General features: G+C 41.0%; 1 protein-coding gene across 1 annotated transcript; it reads right to left on the bottom strand.

Annotated features, from left to right (window-relative positions):
- Positions 1 to 7,394: 7,394 nt before the first annotated feature.
- On the bottom strand, positions 7,395 to 9,766 carry LOC119493226 (sterile alpha motif domain-containing protein 3-like). The gene is made up of 3 exons (XM_037778377.1): positions 8,493 to 9,766; positions 8,255 to 8,410; positions 7,395 to 7,574 (listed from the first exon to the last, which is right to left on the bottom strand). The coding sequence occupies exons 1-3, from the start codon at positions 9,555 to 9,557 to the stop codon at positions 7,395 to 7,397; spliced, it is 1,401 nt and encodes a 466-aa protein (XP_037634305.1). The 5' UTR covers positions 9,558 to 9,766.
- Positions 9,767 to 10,248: the final 482 nt, after the last annotated feature.

The following is a 10,248-nucleotide window of genomic DNA, read 5'->3' as shown; positions in this document are numbered from 1 at the left end:
GGATTCTGCACTCACAGTCGGAGACTCCAGCTGATCTAGTGGTGACTTCCTAAATCCACTCATTCACCCTGATAAAACTTCTCTCCTGCTTTGTAGTAGGCTACACTGTGAGCGCTATTATTTGCACGTTTGTAATTGTTGCAACGTTTCTGGATGAGCGCGCATATGGTTGTAATTGCATACCGGTTCTTGATGGGGCTTAAAGATGTTGTTTAACCTTTAATTAGATGGTAACCGGTGAAAGTGGCCCAATGTTATAGGTTTATTAATGTTGAACATTTAACAGATTTCCCGGTGTGTACCTGAGTTTATAACCTCTGGTTTTGTGGACGTATAACATGTGTGGGAGTGCGTGCGCAAGTGACATTATGTAGATGAGTGCCTGAGCCTCTCTGTCATAGTTTCTTTCTTTCATGAAACATGATGTTAATTATACACTTAATAAAGGCTTTGTCAGGGGAAAAAATGCTCCCTCTGTCAAAGCTGATTGCCCTTCTGTTCCTAATGCTCTGGCGCCGACCCTGAGTATTGCTTTATTCTACTAAAAAATGTTTTTGCAAACAGTGCTGAGGAGTATTAGAGGGCAAGAGGGCATGAAGACTGAACTAGCACACCATATATATGATGTAGTACAGTAAGAACTGTATTGATGCACAGGATGCCCAAAAAGAGAAATGTAGAAATTGTAGTTTCACGGACTTAAAGCGAACCTATTATGCTTTTGTGCTTTTTTCCCATTTCCTTTAGTGTGTTATATCAGGGTTTTTTGTAAAAGGTCTCCCCCACCTGCAACACCTCACTTGAAGTCCCGCCTTTTCTTCCTTAACGTGGTGATGTCATCAAGTAATACATTTGCATAATACCTGCTTAGCAGCTAGTTTGGCACGCCGTCAAACAAAGCTAGTTAGAGCAGAGCTGGAGCTGAAAAACAGAGCGTTTCAGACAGAGGGTGAAAAGAGGTGTTGCAGCACAGCCGGTATGAGAAAAGTAAAGCGTTTTTTAACATTAAAGCATATAAACATGTTCTAGTAGAAACCCAAAAGTACAAGTATGAATCTGAAAATAAGAATAATAGGTCCTCTTTAAAGTCTATAGTTTGACATTTTAGGAAATTTGGGAAACTTATTTGCTTTCTTGTTGAAAGTTAGATCACTTTTATGTCTGTATGCTAAGGATGAAGCTAATGCTGGGCGACAGTTAGCTTAGCAAGACTGGAAAAGTTGTAGATTTGCAGGGAGTGTCTGCCTGCAGTGACTTGTTACTTATTGCCTGGCAACCTCATGGTGACAATAAGAGACATAATATGTTAGTTATGGAACTTTAAAGGTAATTGAAGGTGTAGTTTTCAACATTGGACAGAGCCAAGCTAGCTATTTCCCCTGAGCTAAGCTAATCAGCTGCTGGCTCTAGCTCCATACTTAGCATACAGACATGAGAGTGGTATCAATCTACTTATCTAACTCTCAGCAAAAAATAAAATAAGTTTATTTCGCAAAATAATAAAAACAAAAACTATTCCTTTGAGGTGACTTTATTTTCAGCTGACTCAAATTTGTGTGATAATTAAATGCTATAAAAAGAGAAAAGAATACTGTGAAAAATAAGTTGAACTGATACCAGGAGGATATTAGGGCCTCATTATTATTTTCACCACATGACTCACACAGTAGCCATAGATGGCAACAGACATGGTTTCGACTCTCATTTTTGATGCTTTATTTACACAACAAAGTGTTCGCTGGGTCTCGCTCAGGGTCTCGGGGACAGAAAGTGTCCGGTCTCGCTCACTAGAAGGTGGCAGACGCAAAGCCGCTGATTCAGTCCAGTTTCTTGTCCGTTTGTGGCCAAAAAGAGGCAGCAGCCAACATCTCAGCCAATGCTCTAATCACCGGCTCACAGCAGCAATCACAGAGCTGGTCGCTAATCAGTCAGCACAAACAAGCCTACATGCATGCGCATACAAACCAGCGTCTGCACAAATACTCCGGCACACACACACACACATATATGAAATGATGATGGAGGCTCACTTCAGATTTTCAAAAATCTAATTGCTGTTTCATATGGTGACTGGAATACATACATTTGAAGGGAAACACTGCATGAAACTGCTCAAATTTAAAGACAATGCATATCATTTTTGAATAATTGAAGCTTTGATCATAAAATAACGTCTGTATCAGTCTTTTAAAACTCATAATCTCAGCACAATACAAATTTGGACATAGTTTGCATGCATTAAGTGAAGACACTCCTCAAATCATACAGTACGAGCACACTGATGCCCACACACTCCTCACACACATCGGCTGCTAATCCCCGCAGCCAGTGTTTACTCCAAAAAGAACAAAGTCGTCGCTGGCAGCGGGGATCAAAGCGTGCAGATGGCCAGACCGGATCGGAGCAGAACAACACGCTGACCATTGTTAAGCTCACGCCACCGCCCAAAAAAAAAGGGCCCTGGATCCAAGCATTCGCAAGCTGCTTTTGGATAAAGATACCATGCTTTACAGTACATACATCCCCTCACTGCCAGAGACAATATGATGCTGTGTGGCCAGAACGGGGGTTGACATGTAAGAATTCTGCCATTTTGCCAGGAAAGAAAAAGAGAAAAGTGGATTGAACAGACATCAAAGCAGCACGTCTGGTACCTCCATGTTAAAGCCTGCGTTTTTGCTCAATTGTAATTAAAGATAGAGGTGCACGCTAGCAGTATGCCTCCCAGAGAAAATAATTACGTGGCCCTGCCAGTGAAGAGGGCATGTGGGTGGAGGGGAGGGAGCGGTGGTGGTGAATGAGTGTACGGCTGTGCGGTGGCTGAGGTGTGCGTGGAGGGAGGGGACGCCACGGGGGATTGCGGCGGCTGAGGTCGAAGTGGGTGCAGAGGACTGCAGGTCATCGTCGCGCTCCATTCAGAATCCCTCAACACGCACACACAGACACACAGACACACACGCTCCCTGATGGCTGATTAGAGGGCAGAAGGAGAGAAAGAGATAGAGAGAAAGAGAGGCTGGGGGTTGTGTGTGTGTGTGGTGAGAGACCTCCCCAACCCCCCGAGAGTGTAATCTTTGAGCGAGAGGTAGGATGAAATTATGGTCCACTAGTTGAGGCTGTATTTATTATCACATACTGCAGCTGTGATTCAGAATTATATCTGTTTCTTTTATTTCCTAAATGCTATCAGCGAGCAGGAATTTGTCAACAACATCATGTGGAATCGCAACACACACTGAAGCTAATTTCATGTGTTTGTGGCTTTGATTTGTCATTTGATGCCTTTGGAGCATAACAAGATAGTGGTCCATGACAGTAGCCATAATGAGTATGCAGCCGGATAGTGATCCATGATGGTTACCAGAGAGGCAGTGGAGCAGGATGGTGATCCATCAGGCAGACATCATCCAGCCAGGATCAGTAGAGATTAGAGTTTGTGCTTTTCATGTTGCACAAACCTACAAACACACACAAATGAATAGTATATGTAAGTCTTGCCTATTTATTCCACTCGATTTATTGTGATTTGCAGAGACATTAGGGAATTGGGTACTGTGGTGTAACTGTACAATATAAGTGCAGGATATTAAATGTCATTTCTTGATGTGGGTCAAAAAGGTTTATGTGTTCTTCTGTGATACGTGTAGTATAATCTGCATGTATGCTTCACACTGCACGTCACGTTCATTTGCTTTCTCGTAGAGTTAGATGAGCAGATCGATGTCCCTCTCATGTCTGTATGCTAAATACAAAGATACAGCAGAGCTAGCAGCTGATTAACTTAGCTTAGCTTAGCTTAGCTTAGCTTAGCAGAAAGTCTGGAAACAGAAGGAAACAGCTAGCCTTTCTCTGTCAGAAGGTAACAAAATGCCAACTACCAGCACCTCTAAAGCTTACTAACACGTTACATCTAGTTTGTTTAATCCATACAAAAACTGAAGTGTAAAGGCCAGAACTGTTCTTCCTCTTCAGTGAAACTCTCTATTGATTAAATTGATGTACTATCCTGAGAACAAATTGCAGAGTACAGAGAAAATAGACATTTTTTTTTTTGTTTAAAGGTCAACACCACCTAAATTAGGAATTCCAGTATGTTATTTCCATGGCCTAGGAAAGTTCAATCAGTATGTGTGAACATGAGCTACTCTCTCTCAATACCAGAAACCAGAGAAGTAAGTTTCAAACCTGTGATGTCATCAAGTATAAAGTCTGGAGCTGCACCATAGACAATAAATGGGAGACCCACAGAATGTTTCTTTTCTTTTCTTTATACCTAAATGAGCTTTATTCTGTTGTAGTATTCTCAGTGGTGAAATAGAAAATGTACCAATATACTCAGAACATTGCCCTGGGTGCGCTCAGTGTCATCTATAACATCTCTCCCAATTCATTGTCTATGGAGCAGCTCCACACATTATACCCTATGACATCACAAGTTTGAGTTTCAGCACTCTAGTTTTTGGATTTGGAAGAGTTGTTCATGTTTACTAGCATTTTTATAGGAATAACATGGATACATTTTGAAAATGGGCGTAGTTCTCTTTTAGGATTATTTTTTTGGCTTTTGCCTTTATTTGATAGTGACAGTGATAGTTATGAAAGGAGGAGAGGGAGGGGATGACATGCAGCAAAGGACCGTGGGTCGAATTCAAACCCAGGGAAGCTGTGGTAAAGACTCAGCCTGGGGCACCCACTCGCTCTCCAGCTACTAGTGCTGAGAGCAGTCCCTACATCACTTAGACTCTAGAACCATCTATTTTACAAAGACGCTCTGAGAAATTTCACTGTGGTATTTTTCTGGATTTCCTGAAATCCCTCCCTGAAATCCTTACTGGTTTCCTGGCAACTCAACCCATTCTCATTCCCAGGGCATCAGAGGCTTTGTCACGACCCTTGACGTGTCATATCTTTTAATTGAGCTTTCAATTAACTACAATGTAAACCCATCAGCGGCTACAGTTAACGTTCTGAGAAAGTGAGTGTGGTGACATAGATTAAAGAGTGAAAAGACACAGGGGACATGGTTTGTTCGTGTCCCGTGTTCACAACATTTGGTTTCATTTTCACTTTACAAACGTGGTAGTTTTAAGCCAAACTATGTTGTTTTTCCTAAACCTGACTTAGTAGTTTTGTTGCCTAATGCTAAAGTGACGCCAAGGGGCGTGACAAAGTGCCAGTATGTGACGAGCTGGGATGAGAACGTGTTGGGCAACCTCAGAGAGAGACTTCAGGAAGATGCTGCTATGCGGATTTATTACTTGTTACCTGACAGAGCAAGGCCAGCTGTTTCTGCCTTTCCCCACTCCTTAAGCTAAGCTTAGCTAACCGGCTGCTGGCTGTAGCTATATATTTATTGGACATAATACGAGAGTGATATTGATCCTGTTATTTAACTCTCAATGTATTTCCCAAAATGTCAAAGAATTGCTTTAAATGCCTCCATGGGAGTATACAGCAATAAGAATCAAATGCCCATTGTAGGCAATAAAAGAAGGACAAAAGTGTAGCACATGTGCAGGTGTGGTAATAGACTGACAAAATCAATAAGAGAATCATCAAATGGAATTGCTCAGGCCCATTAAAATGAATGCCATTGTCCATTAAAGCAGTTTTAAGTGGAAAGTCTGACTTTCTTTTGTCATGAAAATCTAACCACACTCTAAAAAAAGATCCACTGGCTCAACTTAAAAAAATTAAGGTAACAAATTGCATGGATCTTTTTAAGTATTTCCAACTATGGCATTATTGAGTAAATCCTATGAGTCTTTTGTAGTCTGACTAACCCAATTGATTAAGCTCAACCAACTTGATATTTGGTTGAACTTAATTAAGCCTTTAGAGGTCAAAGCAAATCAAGTTGGTTGAACTTAATCAATTGGGTTAGTCAGACTACAAAAGACTCATAGGATTTACTCAATAATGCCATAGTTGGAAATACTTAAAAAGATCCATGCAATTTGTTACCTTAATTTTTTGAGTATTAGTAAATCAATAATGCCATAGTTGGAAATACTTGAAAAGATCCATGCAATTTGTTACCTTAATTTTTTGAGTATTAGTAAATCAATAATGCCATAGTTGGAAATACTTGAAAAGATCCATGCAATTTGTTACCTTAATTTTTTTGAGTATTAGTAAATCATTTCACTTAAGTCAAAATAAATAACATATTTCAGTTTCAGTTTTTATGATCAAACAGTTTATTTTAGACATTTTAAACACTTTGTCCACTAGCTTCTTTTAACCATGAACATTTATTATACCATGGTGTGTGCACAAAACCATGTCCAATGTTCCTCATTCCCAATGAGATCAGGACAGTAACCAAAACTTTCACCAGGAAACAATTTGTCAAAAGATATCATGAAATGTCCAGCAGCTCTTCACTCACAACTTTGTACTTCAAAAAGAGAAATAATACAAACATCAGAACTGAATTTAAACAACATACACTCAATTACCAGTTTATTGGATACACCTGGCTTAAACTAATGCAGTTTAACACAGCAGTCCTCCAATAAATCCTCCTGATTCTAATATTGTGTCCATGCCATTTATCTCAGTGAGGGTAGACTGATTATAAGAAACACCTCAGTATAACACAATATTAGTTCAACATCACAAACATCCTCCAAAATGATCATAAAGTGTAATCAGCACCACACTAAAACTGCATTACTTTTAGCTAGGTAGACCCAATAAACTGGCAACTTAGCGTCAACAAATATCCAGCGTGAATATCCAGTGTCCACATAATGTCTTTCAAACAAACTGCCACTGTAGACAATGACGATTATGTAATCACTGCACAGGAAATAAGTACAAACACATTTCCTCATTCATCCCAGTACAAAATCAACTATGAAAACACTTTTTGGAGGTCCTAACATGTCTTTATTACACGGCTGTGTTGAATACTCGATTCTGAATACGCGTTCTGTGCTCTGTAATTTCTTTATAGCAGACCATTGCTATGTATAGCAGACCGTTTGTGTGAAAATATTGATTTCTTCAGTAAGTAGCCGTGTAATAAGCAGGATAATGTACAGCTAGCAGGTCATTGTTGTGAAAGAATCCCCTTCAGGGTGCTTCACGTCGGGGTGCAGCATTGCCCTGTCGGGGATTCTTTCACAGCAATGACCGGCTTTACATTATCCCTTATATAATAAACATTCTTACAAATTACAGAGGCAGTTTGAGCCTTGAATGTGATATGCTGATGTAGGCAAGCTGTATGTTAACAAAATTTACATACATAACTTACAATTTCCTGCTGAATTTGAGGACAGCGGTCTGCTTTTTGACATTTTTAAGACAGCAGTTTATTTTTTAGCAACATTACCTTCGGGCTGGCTTTCTGTCCATCTAGTTCGAGAAGTATCTTTTCAAATACCTCAAAAGTTTTCATCAGTTGTTTTGGGTAGCTGAGGTTGAGCGCGTATATCAGCCCCATCAACAAGGCACAGGACTTCTGTTCCCTCGATCACTATCCTTGCACTGGCTGGATCAGTCATTATGGCACCCCTGGTGACGACAACCTTCATCACTTCATCAGTATCCTGCACTTCACCATCCTGGAATAAGTAGATCAGAATAAACAATCATTCATCAAACATTCAACAAGTCATCACATTTAAAAACAGTATTATAAACTGTATATAAAGATACATATACTGTCTATGGTGTTGTAAATTACGTTTTCAGGTTTGGGATTTTTTTCTTTTAATTTTCAGATACATTTTCAACATACATGAATATAACCATAATAAAAAAAATAAAAAAATATTGGGGACCCACTCAAAACACAAATTTTATTGAGGACCCACTCAAAACCAGCATCACCGTAATGTGTTTGAGTATAACACAAAGTACAGTGTGTCAAAGCTTAAGCATCTGATTTACCTACCAAGTGTTCTTTGAAGAGATCCTCCTCCTTTCTCGGAGACACACCACCAGGCAACGGATAGCGACCTCTCTCCTCTTTTCCACCGAATCATCCTGTGAAGGAGAAAAAAAATGTGTGTGTGTGTATTTAGTAGTGCCATTGATGGATTCAGGTCCAAATCTTGACATTTTAGTGCAAAGTATTTGAATTCTATATATTGTGTTATAAATATGCATAGTTACTGCCCTATACTGGTTGAAACCCAGCTATTGCAATTGAATTTTGCTATTGGTTGCTCTAATACGTACCATATACGTCAGGTGAAGTATATGATGGCAGCTTTCGTCACCAACCAACATTCATACATACCTCTAGCAGCATGTTCCTTATCCGCTGGATCTTCATTTTTGCAGCCCCCCCTGTTGATGAGGCCAAGGTCATTATTTTGGGGGAGTACTGGTCCAGTTTTGACATGAACGTTGTTTCCAGGTTAGCAGTGGTGATCCTTCTGAATTCTTCGTTTATCTGTTTAAAATAAAGCACAAATAAAAAGCACAATTTGTTGATGTAGACGCTTGCATGCAAGTCATACTGCAAAAATACTCACCTGTGCTGCATCAAAAAGAGCAGGCCATCGATCTTTGAAGTCACTGACTGGTGGTGCTAGATTGACAACTTCCTGTCTGCGACTGGAGAATGTCTTTGCCATTTTTTCGCTGATGGTCTGACAGTTGTTCCTTTTCTTAACTTCATTAAGGAGCTCCACTCTTTGATGTTCCAAGCTTCCTTCTGTTTCTCCTTGTGGGTGAGGGGGTAAATAGTTTACCTCTGCCTTTCTTGGCTTTTTTATATTCTTTGCGGATGCCTTCTCATGTGCTCTTTTTTTTGAGAGAGAGTTCACATCAATCTCAGGGCACCCGAGCCCTCTAAGTTTAGATCTATAGTTGCCCATTTTATATTTAAGTCTTTGTTGCCATCCGTAGCATCCATTATATGATCCTGGTTCTTTAAGGCAAGGATGCTTCTGAATCAGCGCCTCAGTAACATTAGCAAGCTGCGCACTGGTCGGGTAGGCAACATATTGAAAGATGCTTTCAGCCAATTTCTCAAGGATGTCTGGAAGGATCGTGGTAAAGTTGAGTTGAACTCCATCCTTCTTGAAAGCCTCATTTCCAGATGCAAGAACAAGCTCTGTGCCGTAGGCAAAGCGAGGTACTGGAAATTCAATAGGCCAACACTGAGAACGCTGAGTCACGTGTTCAGGTGATGAAAGAATCAGGGTATCCTGCGATCCAGATGAGCAACTGCTGTTAGAAGGATGGACGGAGGTCTCTGAAGCATGGACGGAGGAAGCTGCATGGACGGAGACGTCTGATGCACTTTCGAAGGAGCTGTCCACATCAGTAAATGTCAGATTTACTGTGGGAGGTTCAACAATGTGTACCACTTTGATTGTGTCCTTGTCCTTGATGTCATTTGTTGAGGTGAGAGAAAAATATTCCTCTCCAAAATCAGCATCCTGATAATGCAAAGTAAAGTTCCCATCAAGCCCAAATGTCTCTCTCACAATAGACTCAAGTTCAACCACTGTCCCAGGAATTCCATGAGGTAAATCCAGTTTCCGTATGTCATGGTCCTTGAGTACGATTCTAAGTTTGGCCTGATGACCCATTTGAGCATCTGTATAAGAGAGTACATCACCTCAGTTAGATTTACATCATTCCCACCCCCTAAACATTCAAAAGTAGAACAGAATAATAACACTGATAATTACCCAAAATCTAAGCTCTTGAAAAAATGTAATCTTCAGTGCAGAGGAGGTGCTGCTCTCCCCTGCAGATACTTTGTGGGACTGCTCCTCCAGACGCAGCAGGATGTTCTCAGGCTTGGATGATTTTACACTGACCAAGTGTGAAGGTCTGCAGAATCTAGAGAAAACACCATCCATCCATCCATCTGCAACCGCTTATCCCGTTAGGGGTCGCGGGGGGGGGCTGGAGCCGATCCCAGCCGACATTGGGCGAAGGCGGGGTACACCCTGGACAGGTCGCCAGTCCATCACAGGGCTGACACATAGAGACAGACAACCATTCACACTCACATTCACACCTACGGGCAATTTAGAGTCAACAATTAACCTAACCTGCCTGTCTTTGGACTGTGGGAGGAAACCGGAGTACCCGGAGAAAACCCACGCTAACACGGGGAGAACATGCAAACTCCACACAGAAGGGCCCCAAGCCAGATTTGAACCTGCAACCCACTAGCTGTGAGGCGCCAGTGCTAACCACTGCACCACCGTGCAGCCCTCCTAGAGAAAACACAAAACAGTTATTTCCTTTCATTCAGCCATTACTAAACTT

This window comes from Sebastes umbrosus, chromosome 8, assembly GCF_015220745.1.
Source record: "Sebastes umbrosus isolate fSebUmb1 chromosome 8, fSebUmb1.pri, whole genome shotgun sequence".
Classification (NCBI taxonomy): domain Eukaryota; kingdom Metazoa; phylum Chordata; class Actinopteri; order Perciformes; family Sebastidae; genus Sebastes; species Sebastes umbrosus.
The sequence above is the reverse complement of the archived record's forward strand: the minus strand, read 5'-3'. Positions and strand labels throughout refer to the sequence as shown.

Bases quoted from the DNA above. Each gene is read 5' to 3' on its own strand.
- LOC119493226 (XM_037778377.1), bottom strand. From the start codon at position 9,557: ATGGGTCATCAGGCCAAACTTAGAATCGTACTCAAGGACCATGACATA. The intron at 8,411-8,492 runs GTGAGTATTTTT...TATTTTAAACAG, and splicing joins CTCTTTTTGATGCAGCACAG to ATAAACGAAGAATTCAGAAG. The intron at 7,575-8,254 runs GTATGTATGAAT...TACTTATTCCAG, and splicing joins TAAGGAACATGCTGCTAGAG to GATGGTGAAGTGCAGGATAC.